Here is an 18,405-nt window from a genome sequence, read left to right as displayed (position 1 = left end):
TTTTTTTTTTTTTTTTTTTCCGATACTAGGGATCGAACATAGCACTTTGCACTTACCAGGCAGGCACTTAAGCTGCTGAGCTATATCCCAGCCCTAAGATAGGCTTCTCAAGTAGAGACATCTGATTTTTCCAAGAAAGCATGTAAAAGAACAAAATAAGAAAAGTCACCATGTTTTGGCCTTTATACTTCTTAATATCTAAGTTCCTTAATATGCTGCTGGTTTGGAACATATATTTAAATAGCAATAAAATAAAAACTCAACCTTGTTTTACAATCTGCTTTCCCATACCCAAAAAGAAAGTATCCTAAAAGTACAGAAATCCTTGTGTCCTTGTGTTTCAATGCCAATGGAAAGGGTCATGGTAAGAGAACTTCTGTCCAAGCCATCATGTCTAGCTTATCCTAGACAAAAGTCATTTCCCATCTGTGTCCCTCAGGCTATTTTTCTTTTTTCTTTCTTCTTTTTTTTTTTTTTTTTTTTTTTTGTATTTAGTACAGGGTCTACAAGGTCTACTAGGTGTCACTATGTAGATCAGACTCATAGTGATTCTCCCATTTTTGGCCTCCCAAGTGCTGGGATTACAGGCGCGCACCACCATACCCAGTCTCAATCACCGTCTCAGTGTGCCCAGCGGGCAGGGCTGGCACAGCACTCCGGGGATCGAACCCTGGCTGCTGCGCTCTGCCTAAGCAAGTGCTTTAGTCCCCTGAATTATCAGGCCAGCCCCCTCAGTCTGTTTTTCAACGAGCTGACAGAATGGGACTAGATAATCTCTTATACAGACTTTCTGTAGAAACTGACAAGTAAAATGAGCTACATATACTTTTCTCATTTGAAGATATCATTAGTCTTTATAGACTTCTACATATGCTCGAAATTTTGGAAGCATCTTTCATCAGCTTTGAGTGGTGCACTTAGATTAACCTGCTAGGCTTCCAAATCTAGCAAAACCATAAACCTAATATTGACTTTCTTCAGATTTTATTGAAACAGCAATGCCACCTAGTGGACACAAACGCACTGGGTGACATCACTTGTAGATACCTGGGCGGGACAGAGTGGGATTCACTGTCTTTCCACACTGTCAAAAAGGTTGCCAGTCATTTCACCAAAACATCAAGACCATGAGTACCATTGGGCGGGAAGATATCATGGAATGGTGTGGTTAAAGCTCTGATTCTAAGCCAAACTGCAAAGTTCAAAATTTGGCAGGGCCTTTTCTCCTAGACAATGTATCTGACCTTGCTGAGTCTCCACTGTAAACCAGTAGTAGCCCTTGTGTCTCTATGGGGGAAAGGGGCTTCAGTCATTTATTATTCATCACTCCCTAGGACAGCATCTGCCATGTTAAATATTATCATTATTGATGATATCATTGCTATTATAATTATTTACCCCATAAGATCACTGGCTATTGGTGGCAATATAATTATTTTTTATTAGCAACTATTGTCCTAACCGAATGTCTTACAATTCAAGCTCATTACAATCTTAGTCTGCCTATAATGTGTTTGCATGCCCATTTTACAGATGAAAATACTGAGGCTCAGAAGTTACACTTTGTTAAATCAAAGAACACATGTGTGCCCGGGTCTGAGTAACATCAAAACCCATTCTTTTTAACTTTATAATTTCTCTGTTTCCACCAAACAAGGGTAGTCCTTCTCAAGTAAACTGGCATTCCCATTGCAAAACATATTGGATGTTCGCTGCCTGCCCTATCTCCTAGGTGTTGGAAAGTGAAGCTTGCAGAATCTGCAGGCTGACATCTTGATTTGGTTTCATTAATGGGCATCTAAAGCTGATCTGGTTGATGACAAGCTGTCATAGAAAAGACCCTACATAGACAAATGAGAAAATATGACTTTAGCCACATTATTATACCTGGGTGAATGTAAGGCCATGTGATACCAAAGACTTTCTGTCATCATTCCAGGCTGCTATGAATCATGACCTGGTCCTCTGCCTTCTTGGAATGCTCTGAAATATGTAGAACTAGGTCATGATTCTGAGATGGGATCAAGTTAACAACAATTTTTTTTAATTTTTATTTATCACATTTGTTTCAATGTCACCCATCAGTTTATTTATTTTTTGTATTTGTTGGCATGTGTCTGGAGCATATAATAATTAAGCTCATCGTGAAGAATTGCTGCATAGATGTATTGCATCTTAGTCATTTTTCTTCCCTCTCCGCAGCCCTTCCCTTGCCGCTCTTCCTTAGGTCTCCTTTCCACCTCCACAGGTTGTGTCTGCTCAATACCAGCTTTTAAATCAGTCTATGCAAAAGAATGTGTTACTGTTTTGAAATTTGTACTTAAAAAGGTGTAGGGATCTTGACAAAATAACGTAAGTGACCATATGCAGCTCCTCAAGTCGATTATATGCGTGTTACTAGAGTCAAGCATATCCCTCAAAAGGAAAACACTTTCCAACACAAAAAAAAAACCTTTCCAAAAATACACCAAAGGCACTCAGATTTCCTAGACCGAGTCCAACGTTGCTGCTTTATTGTGACAGAGGATGTAGACATCCTTTTACACATTTCAGTCCATTTGAGCTTCATACTGACCCTCAGGTCAATGGGGAAGACACCATCCCACGGTCCAGTTGAAAAGCATCAAGTGTCAAAAGAATGAAGGATTTTCCTAGAGCACAGAATTAGTTAATCAATTAACCCTAATCCTACTATCAGTCATTCCACTACCCTAGACTGCTGGGCACATGTTTTCAAACCTATTTTTTAAATGTCCCATGAACTCAAAACAAGCAGCACATGGCTCTTCCCCTGCCTTCTCTGAGACTCATTATATACTTGCGATGTGGAGGGGGCAGTCCTGGACATGTTGGGACAACGCTGTGAGAGGGATGGTAGGGATCAACCTCTCTGAGCACCCTTTCTCCTCAGCCAACTTCTCTTCCCAGACTTTTAGGAAAGGAAAAAAAAAAATAGGTGAGAGGACAGAAAACATGTCGAGCATTTCAGGAATTGAATCCCTGTATTTTTTTCAAAACCTCAAAGGAGAAAGAAGTCATGCAACAAGAGGACAGAAATAAGTTGAAAACTAATATTTAGGCAGCAATTTTGGTAGGACTAGGCTGGAAATGAAGCTTATGTTGGCATGTGGATGTGCTGGTTATATTTTTATAGATAACATTTTCCAGAGGTTGATAGAGAAGTGGAAGCCAGCGAGTGGGCACTGAAAACAAGCAGAAAAGGAATGTGGAATCTTTGTCTGCTCCCCAACAATAGCTGTCAGGTGATTTAGGGGATTCTGTGAGCTAAGACACTTGATGAAAGCTCATTGGAGCTGCAGGTTGATTGACAGCGTCTAGGAGGTGCCACACAAGCTAATTCAGATAGCTGAGCAGTGTGCTTATGTAAAAGAAAAAATATCCAGGGGCCGGGGAGATGGCTCAGTAGAATAAACACTTCCTTGGCAAGAGCAAGGGCCTGAGTTCAATCCCGGATTCCGCCAAAAAGAAAGAAAGAAAATTAAAGAAAAGAAAAAATATCCAGCAAGCATCCTTTAGCTCTCATGCTAAAAGAGATGATTTGCCTTTTACACACATCACCTAAGTTTGAAACAGGTCTCACTAAATTGTGCAGTGGTCCAGCCTGGGCCACAGTTTGCACTTCTCCTGCCTCTGGCTCCCAAAATTCTGGGATTACAGGCATGTGCCATCACACCCAGCTGAGTTTGCTATTGTGTTAAGTAAACTTCTCTGCAGATAAAGTTAATGTGACCCCTTCCTAAATAGTCTTAAACATGGGTTTATTTTTGTACTGCCATTGTGCTCCATTCCTAAAGGCTGGAATCGTAAGTGCCAAAAATAGAAGTAAACCTCATTTTTAAATGTACGTGCTACAGAAGTTGAGTATTAATAGATCACAAAAAGGGACCAACCTAAAAGTGATTCCTCCAAAATTGCAATGAAATTCAGAAAATATTACTAGTGGTGTTTTTATATTTTTGCAGAGTACTGTCAAAATTGATGGTGTTTCCACTTGTCATCTATTAAGGATCCTGAGCAACTGCTATGGTCCTTTTTTTTTTTTTTTTTTTTTCCTGAACCAGGGATTGAATTCAGGCCCTTGAGCTTGCCAGGGAAGCACTTATTCTACTGAGTCATCTCCCCAGACCCCTGCTATGGTCTTAAAGCACCATGTTTGATACTATATCCTTTGTCATAGTTACTTTTCTCTTGTTGCTGGGACAAAGTACCCAACACCCAAAGTTAAGGAAGAAAAGGTCTAGATAGCTCACAGTTTGTGGAGGTTTCAGTCCATAATCAGCTGGTTCCCAGGTGGGGTGGCATGGTGAGGGGCAAAAGTTCAAGACAGAACAAAACAGCAAAAGCAAAAAGAGCTAGTCCTCCTTTATACTATAGTCCTTCCTTAAACTATATGCAGCAAAAAGAGCTAGTCCTCCCTTATACTATCCGCCCTGAGGTGGATGTAGTGCTTGCACCAGCTCCATACCCTCCTCTTGCACAGGCTCAGGATGTTTACAAAGTGAGGACCCTGGCTCCCCGCTGAGTCACTTAGTTAACCTTCTAAACTTCTCAAGTTGACACAATGAACAACATTCTAGAGCAGGAAGGGCGTGCCCTCCACATCCTAGGACAGTACAACTGCTGAGTTACTTAGTGAAGCCTCTAGACTTCTCAAATTGATACACTGTCTCAACCATTACAGCCCTTTAAAGTGAATATTTTTACAACTACCTAAAAACATTATACACAATTAACTAACTACTCATGTGTAAATGGTTCAGAGAATGGAAGTTGACTCGCTGTGTTTTTACATCTCAGCATCTATATCAAATGCAAAGAGGCAATCAGGTTAAAATCATCTGTCTACTATGTCATTATGACAAATACAAGGAGACCAACTAGTGAAAAAGTCATTCAAACAGTGTGGGGAAAAGAAAGTGCATTGGCTAGTGAATTTCCATTGCCTTCTATCACCTAAACTACTTTTTCTCAAAGGTCAGAAATGCATTGACTAAACTTCCAAAGGAGGGTGAGGTGGAGGGAGGCATCACTTCTGTTTCAGTTGACCATCAACCCATTCTTCAGCTAAATTCAAATACTGAAAATCAATGCTAATGACGGCCCTGTGCAAGGTTTTACAATTACAGTTCATCATCTATGACCCACTGATTGTCCTTTAGCAAATGTGCAGAAGTGCAGTTTTTAAAGGGAGTCAGGAAAGATTTTCATGGACTTTGGTTGTATTGTTTGTTTGTCCTGCCCAAGACTTTTCAGTGCTTTTGAGACTGAAAGCTGCCCTCCCCCTCCATAACCCTGTTGGACTTCTCCCTCAGGAGTTAGAACAAAACTCCCATGCAACCTCTCAGACTCAAGTCGCCCTGCTTCACAGAGCCCTTAGAAAACATCACTGCTGGCAGTTCTTCTGTGGTAGTGAAGCAAACCGAAAGAAACTACGACCCAAGGAGGCTAAGTGGCTCCCAAAGCGCAAAATAGAGGTCTTGAAAGGGGTTATGTCTCTGACTTCCTCCACCTAAACACAGGGCTGCCACAGAGCACATCAACCTCAGGCCATTTAAACGTGTTCATCTATTCTGATTATACTGTAAAGGAGGTCTTTTACTAAGCAAGTTGGCTTTAAAATAAAATGTGTTCATAATACATTCTTTCTCAATTTTCTCAACTAGTGTCAAGAAAGAAACTGTAATTTCACAAAATTTAGACACGCACCATTGCAACAAAACAAAACTCTCGTGACCCAAAAGTGCTTTCTATTATTCAATAGTTTTAAAAGCATCCTCTTAGATACGTAATTTGTTTTTGCTGCCTGTGATCCACCCCCTTTGGGTAAACCCTGCTGTCATCCAAATGCTATGTCAGTTGGGGCAATAGAATTTTCATTAAAAAGAGATTGAAATTTACTCTGATTCATTGAAAAGAAATGTGTGGTTGGACCATGAACTGAACTAATTGTATAGATTATTGATGTCCCTTCCCAGTTCTTTCTTAAAAGAATTTTAAAAACATAATTGCTAACTCTATTTTCTTTTGAGGCAATAGAGCACCAGTAGATTGCTGTCTTAAGCTTAAATGATATTTCTATTTTAGTAGGAGAATTATATTTATGTGAAAAGATCTGAAAAAATTGTAAAGATCTTTGAGTGACATTGTTACCCATAACAAACTACTAGATTTGTTCTATGTAGGGACAAAAAACACCCCATAAAATTGTTGACCTAAAGCAGAATAGAAAAAAGGTAAAACGTGCATTTGATCAATGCTTCATCTTTCAACCACTTTTCTAGGTTGTAGTGCCTTCCTCAGAGAATGGATTCTGAGGACCCTTGATATTATGACCAGCTAACAGAGGAACTTAAAATGCCCCGAGCGAGTCCACAGAGACGCCTTGGCATTAATTCAAAGTGAATCCCCTTAGAATCCCACTCTTACACGAACAGTTTAAACTAAATGGAGAATTTAGCAGTTCTCCAGGACCTTAAGGCAAGTGATGAATTAAAATTTCATTAATCGTTTTGATTGAAGCTTACATACAGTATTTTAGGAAGAATATGTTCACGTATTTTTTTTAAATCCCTTGTGAAGAAAAATGAACAGGGGGCACAGTTCATTCACCAAGAAGAAACCATCCTTTAAAAAAAAGAAAGAAAGTAGAAAGAAAGAAAGAAAGAAAGAAAGAAAGGAAAAGGAAAAGGAGAATTAAGACGTTCAGATGCAACTCCCTCTGGAGCTATGTATAGCCCTGCATTGCTCAGCTTTTGTGTCCCGAGGCATGCGTACTCTTGGTAATAACACTGAAGGCAACAGTTTTTACAGATACACCACTTCTCCTCCTTCCCGAGAGGTGGGATCCTAATGAAACCGCCAGTGCACTCCGTGGCTGAGACACTGCGGCCTTTGGAGAGCCATTTGCTGAAATGTCTACTGCGAGCTAAAATAGGCAGCTCTGTGGAGGAAACCCACGGAGTGGCTTGAAATCAGAGCTGCCGAAGGTCACTGGCTATTTTTGTAGCTGCAAGCTAGTCTTTGTTTTATAACATCCCAGTTATAAACAAGAAATTGTCACCTTACTTGTCAGTTTACTTCTTTGTCACCAAAATAATCAAGAGATAGCCTGTGTTCTAAGTAATTTGAATCATTTGTTTCCAAACTATGCTTTTTTGGGCTGGGGAGACAGCTCAGGGCTGGGGAGATGGCTCAGTAGAATAAGTGCTTGCCTGGCAAGCATGAGGGTCTGAGTTCAACCCCTGGTTCAGCAAAAAAAAAAAAAAAAAAAAAAAAAACCCACAAACTATGCTTTATTATTAGATCCATGTGCAGGAAGAGTTGCTTTTCATATACTTCTTTAAACATACCTCCAAAATAGTTTCCTGACATCCTTTTACATCATCTGATATGTCTGACTTTTAAAGTTCTACTTAGCCCTATGAGCTGTACCACATACATCTCGCTCATACTATAAACGCCTTAAAGAGGAGATTCTTACTCTCTGATTTACTCAATACATCGCAGTGGAGAGTATTGGAAGAATGAGAGGGACTGCAGAAAAAGATGGAGAGGCAGAGGGACAGACAGAAAGACAGACAGACAGAGACATAGAGACAGAGGCAGATAGAGACAGAGACACTAACTTCTAGGCTTATCTAAATACAGTCCATGTGGAAAAGGAGGAGGGAGGTTAGTTCCAGGGATCTATAATTATCACACCCTGTACCAAGAGTTATCATCAATTTTATTCTATTTCCCCCTTCAAAAATTTGAACTTTTTTCTTACTGCCCATATCACAAGGTTAGGATTACCATTAAGACTTCTAAGGAAGTGTGACAGTTTTAACAATATTGTTTTACATTCTTTTCATTAAAAATGATAGAGAAGTATATTTGTCTATACTGATCATTTTAAAGTGGCCCTTGCATTTTTTTGGATTATTATTTCATTGGAATCATACACCATCATTTTTTGTCTTGTAAAGGTAATATTTTTAATAATTTTATTGAGAAACAAATAGCAATGAGACAGTTTCAAAATCAATTAGCAAGACAGTTTCAATAATTAATACATTGCATATTGTTGTCTTAGTGGTTATTCATTGTACAAGATGCAGACATGATATCCTGTCCATAAACACTATTAAAACAAATCTTTCTATTTGTTGAATTAAGAGAAAGTAGCTGTATATTTATCCTAATTATTTTGAATATACTAGGGCAATGGCTCAGTGGAGTAAGTGCTTCCCTGGCAAGCGCAAGGTCCTGAGTTCAATCCCCAGATCCACAAAAAAAAAAAAAAAAAAAAAAAAAAGACTCTGTAAAGGTAACATATGAAGTTACAAATTATATTAATTGAATATAAATCTTCTTTTCCAACAAGCTTCCCCTCAAGAAAAGTGTCGGGGGCCAGGAAGATAGCTCAGTGGAATAAGGGCTTGCCTGGCAAGTGCAAGGTCCTGAGTTCATTCCCTTGTACCACAAAAAAAAAAAAAAAAAAAAAAAAAAAGTATTGGGACCAAAGATTAAATCAAAACAGTCATTTTATGGGAAAAGAAGAAGCTTTAAATGTTTGGGTATGTGAGGATGCAGAAGGGAAAGAGACTTCTATGAAATTAACAAATAGAAGCTCAGGACATAGACCTCACTGTGATTACATACACAACTTTCCCTCACCTGCAACAATAGGGACATTGTCCCTCCTTAGATCTGGAGATGAGCGAATGGAATGTACACATGAAATTTTTTCTCTCTTACTCCAACACTGTTTTATCAACTACCAAGGCAGCCTTTGCCCTCAGCATGAACTGAACAAACCTCTGTCCTTCCGAATGTGTGTGCAGAAGTTTAACTATCGAGAAACCATAGCTGAGTTCTCCTAGCAGTTTCTGTTTCACACCCTGCATAAACCATCAGCAGCCTCCTCCCTGGGCTCAGGGGGAGCAGAGTACAGGATCCACGTGCAGCGGCTCTTACAGGTGCTGAATTTTTCTGAGTTCATCTTCTATCCCATATTCTTGGCAGACCCGCAATCTCAGCACATCACATGCAGTTCCTTTTGCAACACTTATCATCTATACCCAAGCTAGAGAATCCGACAAAAACTCAGCTCTCAGAAATAGCTGCCATCTAACCCATGTGGCGGATGCAGGGTGTACAGTTGCCCAGAAAGATTCCATCTCCCTGCTCTTCGGCCCCAGCCTCTTTTGTCTAGACTTGCTCATGTGCTTGGTCTCTGGAGAGCACTGCAGTCACTATTACCTTTCCTATTTTTGCAGGCAAGGACTCTTGAAAGTTCCTCTGGCTCCAGGCAACTACTGTGAATACTGCTCTCACTGTCTCCCTTTGTCCCTGCCTTTAAAGTCCTCACCTTTCACCACAGCAGACCCCCAGTCCAAGCAGACAGTCTCCTCTGATGTTCAAGCATCTCTCTAGCTTTCTAGTGGACAGAAGGAGCCCTCCAGCTGCACTCCCAGGAGGCCAAGTCTGTCTGTGCCATGTGCTTTATCGACCCAAGCCCTGAGAGGGCCGAGTCTGCTTTGCACCTGGCTCGCCGCTGCAGTGCAGAGCCCACAGAGGAGGAGGCTGGCTCCGCAGCTTTGCCTGCATGCCATGTACAAGCCTGCTTGCCCAAAAGAGATTTGGCTTATGTTCCTTGCCACAAGGGCACTGGAAAAAAAAAACAGTGGGCTTATGCTTAATGTTGACTTTGAGCTCTTCTGAGTGCTTACGCATTAAGGGCCCATCTTAGGTTTCTCAAATACTTTGTGAAATAAAACAGAAGGTGGAAAGGTGTTTGGATGGTTGGATGGACACCTACAACACTGTCTTGACTCCCTGAGCATTGGCCAAGGGCTTAGTATGTTTAGTATGTCCTTACTCCCTTACCACCTGTCAGCTGGTCCTATGCACTACCCTTCAGAATTGTCTTTATCACCACACAAACCTGAGTCTTACCTGAATTCTCACAGCATCTTGGTATTTCTCCTATGCTCACTACTGCTATCTCATCTTCTTTGTCATGGCTATGATGGCTTTTCAAGAATGAAAAACAGACCAGGTCACACTCCTGCCTTAACAGCTTCCACTCACCCCATTGTCTCTGAGACGGAAGCCAAAGGCAACACCTAGAAGCCTACAAAACCAGAGCTTATGCAGGTGTATGTGGGTCCCACTTGTTATCCCAGTTTCATTTCTCCCACCTTCTCCAGGCTCCTTGTGTTGCAAACATACCAGACCTCTTGCCAGAAAATTCAGACTTGATTTCAAAATGACAATTTCTAATTCTACAAAAATGGTACAGAGTCACTTACTCTCTCTGAACCCCAGATGTATCCTAATGAAGGTGGGGAACTGGTTTTAAAGAAGTAAGGGGTATAAAGATGTGAGAGACTATGTTTGATATAATTCAGCGTTGAGCTAGTTCTCTATCTGCGCCTTCAAGATATCACTCCCACTACTCAAGATATACCTTTCTCTCCTCCATATGACAAGCTCCCATTGTTGTGAAGACCTAGATCCTGCAAGACCTAGATCTCTGCTATAGTAATTTGTGGGTTGTTCCTAAGTACAGAGTGAGAGATTTTCTTCTTGGGGTTCCCACTGTAACTCAGAGCAATTATTACATCCTGGCGATATGATAGTAAGATCCTTAAAAACAAAGGCAATCTCTGCTTTTAATCTGTGTCTTGACCAGGTATATATAGTTGCTCAAAAACTGTTTGTTGGCTACACATATAATGACAATGTGCAGAACTCTACCATATAGTTCTTGAAGAACTCACACTCCTAAAAGATTTAAGCCATGGACCTACAGAAACGATCACATTATAAAGAGCCTCACTGGAATAAGTGCTCAACAGAAGCACAGTCAAAGAGTACTGAAGTGAGCTCTAGATCCACTTGTGTCAGGCAGGACTGGACACCATGCCCAGTTCTGAAGCATGTATGTTGATTTAACTTCCATTTTTCTTACCCTATCTTTGTCTCCAATATGCCTATTCCTCCTCATGCCCCAAAGAATCCTCAGCTTTAGTGGTAGAAGGCCAAGGAATTCTTAAACTTTGGCAGACTGTTCCCAGAAGATAACTTACAAGAGCAATAAGGAGTTTTTCACAATGCAATTCTAGTTTTGTTTATAAACCCTAAAAGCTATAAATTACCAACAAATCAGCATATCTTTAAAAAAAGAAGAAAACTACCCAGAGAAGATAAAAGTTTGAAAAGTATAGAGATATAAAGTCTTGTGTTTTCATTATATACCTACGAGGGAACAGATATATTTTTTAGAATCTAAATAATTGGACTGCTCAAATGAAATTGAAAAATGATGAACCGTGACTTTCCAATCTATTTTAATATGATGTGGAGAGTAATTCCTGCCCTTCTTTATAACACAGAAGGATGTTCAATAAAACTTTGAATAAGATTTTTCTTAAAGAAAGGACTTTATATCATGGTGAGCAATGAAAGTTTAGAAATGCTCAGCGCTGAAGCCAATAGAGTAAAACTATAAGTCAGAATTCTGTAGCACTGTCTACTTCTATCAGTTTATTGTTCTGATGGGAAAACTCTAATACTGAAATATGTTCTTTCAGTAGCACTGACTGCAACACCAAACATCCCTGTTTTGTTTCCGCTAAAGACATCACATTGCTCCCCTGATGGCAAACATAGAGAATACCTTCATAGTGATAATGGGTTATTCAGCGTTCGCAGGTGCCAGACAATCGGCTAAGGAGTTTTATTTGCAAAGTTCATTAGGAGATTAAGCTTGCATTTTCCATTCTGTACATCATTGAAACTCAATTTACATCATGCCGTATGTGCCAGAAGTGGAATGTAGTGAAAATAAGGTAGCCCAGGAGCCACTTGGAGAGCTATCCTGGAAAAACAAAATACAGTCATTTCAAATAAATCAAAATTGCATTTGTAAAGGTACATTAGGGGCTAGAGGTTTAGCTCAGTGGTAGAACACTTGCCTATAAACTCAAGGTCCCGGATTCAGTCCTCAGCACCAAAAAATTAGAAACAACAACAACAAAAGAAGAAAAGGTCCAGCCTTGAAACCATGAAAGATTTCATTTCTATACAAGCCAGGAAAAATACTGTGCAGAAGATGTGGTCATCGTCATTCCACACACACTCCACAGGAGTATTTTGGTTTCTCAAGCTGTCCCCTTTTTCCATGTGTTCAAATAGCAGATGGGGTTTACAAGGGCCCTCCTGCCAGCTCTATCCAATTCAGGGAACTCAGACCAGCTCTGAAGGAGGACTCATATCTGGTCGCCCAGCTCTCACACCTCCAGAGTCAAAATCACTGGAACTTGAGACACAAAGTAAAACACACTTCATTGGAGGCAAACTGCCCAAAAAGGATCACTTGCTACCACTTAGGAATATAATCATTTTCTCTTTCTTAATGTTTTAAAAGAAAATGTCATTATGTAGAACCCTAAAAAGTTGAATAGAGGGGCTCCCCGTGGCAGCTTTGCTAATCCTCAACTCTTGGGTTAATATCACCGTAGCTGCTCCCCGTCTTGTTAACTGCGCAGGATGTCTGTGTGGCTCCAGAACCTACAAAGCTAATGCCATTGGAGAAATTCTGCCTGTGTCCCCTTCCCTATGGACAACCTCCCATTTCTAGGCTACTGGTTAATCCTACCTTTTGTTTATTTTTCTTCACGTGCCTTGCACAAATGTCCTAACCCGGAACCACCTCAACAGCTCCCAGGCTTCTCTTGTTGCAAAAATGAGTGAATATGTTTACATTTTAATTCCCTCTTTCTGAAATAAAATACAGTTCTTCTAATGATTTTGAACAATTGTATGTATAAAGGTCATTGATGGACTTTAGGTCCCAAAGCAAGCAATAGAGTTATGCGCTTTAAAGTAAAAATCATGTGAATGTTCTACAACTTGTCCAACCCTAAGGCTGTGATCGAGAGAGAGAAGAGAGGAGGCAGAAAATATTTTGATTTTAAAAATTGGAAAAAAAAGCAATAAAGGGGTTAGAGATTTTAAAGCAGATGCTAGAGTTAAGGACGTGCCCAGGCAATCAGAAACTCTCCGCAAAGCATTTCTGTAGTAAACATATTACCAACAATTTTCTTGGAGTAGAATGATTGCACTGACAGCCCTGGAACTGCTATTCTTTCTCACAGACCGAATTGCACAGAACATCATTAAGTCCCATTTGGAGACGTGTCAGTACACCATGGAAGAGCTGCACCAGCTGGCCTGGCAGACCCACACCTACGAAGAAATCAAAGCGTACCAGAGCAAGGTACCTGGAAACCATGAGACGCTTCCCTGTGCTACCCTTTCTGGCTTTCTTAGCCCCAGCACTACTGATGTCATATATCAGCCCACCCTTCCTCCAGGGCCTGTTCTGTGCATTCTGAAATGTTTCCCAACGTCTCTAGTACTACCCTCAAACACTATAGTAACCAAAACTGTCTCTAGGTATTGCCAAATGTTCCCTGGGAGGCAGAAATGTCCTGATTGAAAACCACTAGTGGAGTGACCACAGAGATCTGTGCCTTCATCAGACAGCTTTGGGTCATTTCACAGTGGTCCCTGGGGTCCAGGCAAGGGCCAGGAGCCATTGAGTACTTACCAGACTTCCATGGCCAAGATACAGAACAGAGCGTTCTAAACTTTTTTCTTGCCCTCAGTATCAAAAGTGGTCCAAGAAAAAAGGACAATTCACTCAACATTATTGGCACTAATGTTACATTCATTTTTTGTGTCCATTGGGGGTGTTCTAAGGAAGGAGTTGCTTGTACAGTACTCACAGCACTTGACTTTGGAATTAAGATACTCATTTGTAAGGTCTATCAGTTAATAAAATTTTAATTTTAAAAAATGTGCATGATTTAGACAACACTGGTTTTTCTCTAACAGAAAAGCTAGCTCTTTTTATAAACACAGGTACAAAGACGTAGACACTATTATCATCAATAAAAATAGAATTAACATACATGGATTTAGGATTCTCAATTTTCAAAAAAACCCAAGTACAAAATACTTGGGAGTTGTACATTACTTTAAAGCACAATTTGATTTGATATTTTTTGGAATTTGTTTTATACAAAACAAAATCTCCCTAAGTTCTTGAAAAAGAACAGAACATAAAAATATCATTAGTTTCATGTCCATGAGGTACCTATGAAAGTGACATTATGGAAAGAAGACTGCAAATGCAAGTGCTACTCTGAACCCAAGGGTTTATTTTTACATAATGAGTTAAGATCTTGAGTTTGTTCCTGTGAGGAGGAAAAACTAGGGAGAAAAGTAGCTTCACATACTACGAACACAGCCACAGTATTTCCACAGTCATAGCATAATGTGGAAACATTTGGCAACACTTAAATTAAAACCATAAAGATCCTAAATAAAAACAACAAAAAGGAAACACTGCCCTCTTCTTCTAAAGGAATTGTATGATTCCCACCTGGAGCCCCAAGTTACAGGTGAGCACCACAGGCAGCCCTGAGTATCTTATGGACTTGGTGAGTTACTGGCTCCGGTTGCATGCTGAGTCCTCTCTCCCACAGTCCAGGGAAGCGCTGTGGCAGCAGTGTGCGATCCAAATCACCCACGCCATCCAGTACGTGGTGGAGTTCGCCAAGCGGATCACAGGCTTCATGGAGCTCTGTCAGAATGACCAGATTCTACTTCTGAAGTCAGGTGAGCAAGGAAAAGTTCCCCGGGGGCGGGGCAGAGTATTTTAGACCTGCATGTGGTTGGCCCTTAACTCTGATGTGGTTCTAGAACATTCTCTTCCCAATAGGCAGCTCGTTTTACCACCCACATTGTCAGCTAAATCCCACAGGAAAAGCTCTGTAATAAAAAATGCCTGGATCCTCATTCCATTCCCCTTTGAAGTCAAATACAATTTTGCTTATTGAAAGTGGAGCTATTAATTGCGGAGGTTGAGATACCCAGCTTGACAGGCAGGGCAAATAATTAGTGTGTCAAGGTGGCTGAGTTGCTGAGCTGGCACTAAAACTTACTCCTTGCCTTCTGTAAGGGAAAAAAATTGCAGGCTAGCTGAGCTCTGCCTCTGTGGTCATGTCCAATCACTGTAATGAGGATAGCCTGCAGCCAGGGTATATTGGGAAAAACTCTGCTGAGCTCTAATCTTTCCCCTTTCTTCTCTCATGCACCCCACCACACATAAAACCACTTAGGAGGAAACCCCAAGAAACTCTGCGTTTGACTGACTTTGTGTGTGCTATTACGTAACAGGAAGAGTGATTTCTTGTGCCTTTCTTGAGTCCCTTTGAAAACTGCAAATAGAAACATCATGGTGTTTGTGATAATCTTCATGGTTCTTGTCCATGCATATTAATAATATTAGCATCCTTTTTATTTATTTATTTATTTATTTATTTTGGTGGAACCGGGATTGAACTCAGACCCTTGCACTTGCTAGGGAAGCGCTTATTCCACTGAGCCATGTCCCCAGCCCCTTGCATCCTTTTTATATATAATATAGGTGCATATTTTCATCTTTACCTGTGTTTTAATCCTTTCAGTCTTATGAAATTGGTATTATTTCCATCTTAAAGCAAAGAAAGGGCCAGCCAAATAACTCAGAGGATTAAAGTGCCTGCTTAGGCAGACACAGGGGCTGGGAGTTCTATCCCCGGGCCTGCAGTGCCATCCCTGCCCCCCAAGGCATGCTGAGATGGCGACTGAGACTGGGTGTGGTGGCCCGCGCCTGTAATCCCAGCACTCAGGTGGCTGTAAACAGGAGGACCACTACGAGTCCGATCTATGGAGTGAGACCCTGTACACCCTGTCCTAAATACAAAAAGAAAATAAAAAATAAAGCAAAGGAGCCTGAGATTCATAGAAGTAAAATGATGTGTTAAGTATCACAAAGCTGATACTACAATTTAGGACAAACAGAATTGTGTCTTAAAATGTTGCCTTTGCTTTGCCAAATAATGTGAATTGATGAAAACTTTGACTTCAGCACCAGTTTGAATGTTATAGTTACCTAACAACCCTTCAACTTAGTCAAAACAACTGCTTCTTTTTCTCTCAGAGTTCCTGGGGGGCAGGGATCAGCAGGAATGACTTGTCTCTGCTCCAGACAATGGCCATTAAGACAACCCCACAGGGGCCTGAAGGATCCACTTCCAAACTTTCTTGCTCACCTGGCTGGTGAACTAGGCTGGTTGGCAGGTTAGAGCTCAGCAGAGGTGCCAGGGCAGTGGCTCTGCCATTGTCCTGTGAGCTGCTCCACAGAGCACTTGGACTTCCTGCTACATGGATGTGAGGCTCCCAAAGCTGTCATTTCGAGACACCGAGGCAGAACTTTGCAGATCTCTCTGATTTAGCCTCAGAAGTCTGTGTTAGTTCCTCCATAGTGATCAGGCGAGGCATTCACCAGGCCTGCCTGGGTTCAAGAGCAGTAGGTATGCATTCTACTTCTCCATAGGGGTGTGGCATGTCTAGAAAAGCATGGGAAACTGTCCAGCACTAGCTCCTTACTCTGTCAGGAGGTGTTCAGAGAGTGTGTGTACATATACATGTCTTTAATTTTTTTAACTCAGGTTGCTTGGAAGTGGTTTTGGTGAGAATGTGTCGTGCCTTCAATCCGTTAAACAACACTGTTCTGTTTGAAGGAAAATATGGAGGAATGCAGATGTTCAAAGCCTTAGGTGAGTTTCACTCAGAGGACGGCGCAGTTTCATTAGGTGCACCAGCTTCTCCCTCTAGACCACAACTGTCAAGTGAAATGCTTTTGATTCTTTGATATGAGCTCATCTCATCATTCAATAGGAGTTAGACCAAGAGGGCCTCCAATATTTCATCCTCCTCTCCTGATTCTATAGCCGTAGCTCCTTATAGGACAAGAAGTAAGTCATAGATCCTATTGAGGCCTCACGGAAGCAGACTAAGGCTAAAAAAGCTGTAATGCATTGGAGATCATTCATTGTAAAGTTGGTTTTTATTTAACCTTTTGTTTTACTGATTCACAAAGTATAGCTTCCAGATCCCTAGTGGTTCATGGTGTGACTGCTTAAGTTTTCTATATAAATCCATACTCATGACTCAAGACAATTATTTAAAGAGGGGATTCTTCATATATTTCCCACACAGAGCAGCAACTTTCTGTCAGTAGTGTTAGAGCTGGTGTCCATCTGATTGAAACTAACCCCAACCTCCTTTGGGGAGGGATCAGCCCCACCAGTCTTTGCTTTGACATGCTGTGTGTCCCCATGTCCAGTCCTCAGTATGCTACATGAATCAGAAGGACATTGGCAAAGATGGACTGAGGCCAGGAAAGGTTTAGATGATTCCCAGGGCTACTTGTTCTGTGTCCTTTCCAAGAACACCAAAGAAGCCCCTGCCCTTTCACCTCTTGTTCTGTTAGCTGATCCGGCAGCCAACAGCAAGCCCTTCAGGACTAGCAAAGTTTCCCTTCTCCAGCTGATATCCATCCATGCTGTTCCCAGGGCTAGATTTTCAAGCAAGAAGAAAGAGGCTTGGCAAGCAACTTCAGTATATTTCCAGCCTCATCAAATAAACATTGACTGAGGACCAGTGAAGAGATGCAACATTATTTTGCCAAAATTCACAATGGTTAAGCAAGTACCCTGGAAGTTAAAGATATATAAACTATAGCTCTCCCATCAGCTTTCCAGGGAAATTACCAATAGAGAAGAGGCTTGCTTCCATTCTGTAAGAAGTTTCTGTCAGCTTAGCATAAAGGCCCTGGACACCTTACACAGCTAAGTCACTAGCTCTAGGAGTCCTCTGCCCCTATATATAACAATTTAGGTTTTTCCATGAATGTTATCTCTATTCCAAAAGATCCACAAATCATTTATCTGCATGTTTTTAACAATAGATAGTTTCCGATTTATAGGATGGGATTCTGGTCTCCGACTCCCAGCTACACATCACATTGCCAGCACACCATATCGATTTGCTCATGACTAGTGATGATTTCTTCATTCTATAATTAGTATCGAGTTATTTAGTATGTTTCAGAATTTAGAAATGCCTTTCCTGTATGCCCAGTGTGCCAGTCCTTAGAAAACTTCTCAATAGTAAGACTTCCTTACACTTGTCCTGTTCTAAGTTCAAGTACTTCCATTTAATTTTTCTTCTTCTTTCGCAGGTTCTGATGACCTAGTGAATGAAGCATTTGACTTTGCAAAGAATTTGTGTTCTTTGCAGCTGACGGAGGAGGAGATTGCTTTGTTCTCGTCTGCTGTTCTGATATCTCCAGGTAGTGAGACTTCGGGTCTTACCTTATTTTCAAACCTGCTTTACTATGTTTGATATCAGTTACACCTATGGAAGTCAAAGTGTTTGGGAAAAACTTCAAAGTAACTGCACTTTCTTTAATATATATATATTTTAGTGCAGGCTCTACAA

General features: G+C 40.8%; 1 protein-coding gene across 2 annotated transcripts in view; it reads left to right on the top strand.

The window, feature by feature from the left end:
• Positions 1-18,405, top strand: part of Rorb (RAR related orphan receptor B) — a 194,590-nt gene that overhangs the window by 158,790 nt on the left and 17,395 nt on the right. For both annotated transcript variants that reach the window (XM_004638123.2, XM_023722995.1), the window contains exons 5-8: positions 13,167-13,288; positions 14,562-14,694; positions 16,572-16,679; positions 18,146-18,256. In XM_004638123.2, the coding sequence (XP_004638180.1) occupies positions 13,167-13,288; positions 14,562-14,694; positions 16,572-16,679; positions 18,146-18,256 (474 nt within the window). The remainder of the gene's footprint in view (positions 1-13,166; positions 13,289-14,561; positions 14,695-16,571; positions 16,680-18,145; positions 18,257-18,405) is intronic.

This window comes from Octodon degus, unplaced genomic scaffold, assembly GCF_000260255.1.
Source record: "Octodon degus isolate 3935 unplaced genomic scaffold, OctDeg1.0 scaffold00095, whole genome shotgun sequence".
Classification (NCBI taxonomy): Eukaryota; Metazoa; Chordata; class Mammalia; order Rodentia; family Octodontidae; genus Octodon; species Octodon degus.
Note: the sequence above shows the minus strand (reverse complement) of the source record. Positions and strands in the feature narration are given on the sequence as shown.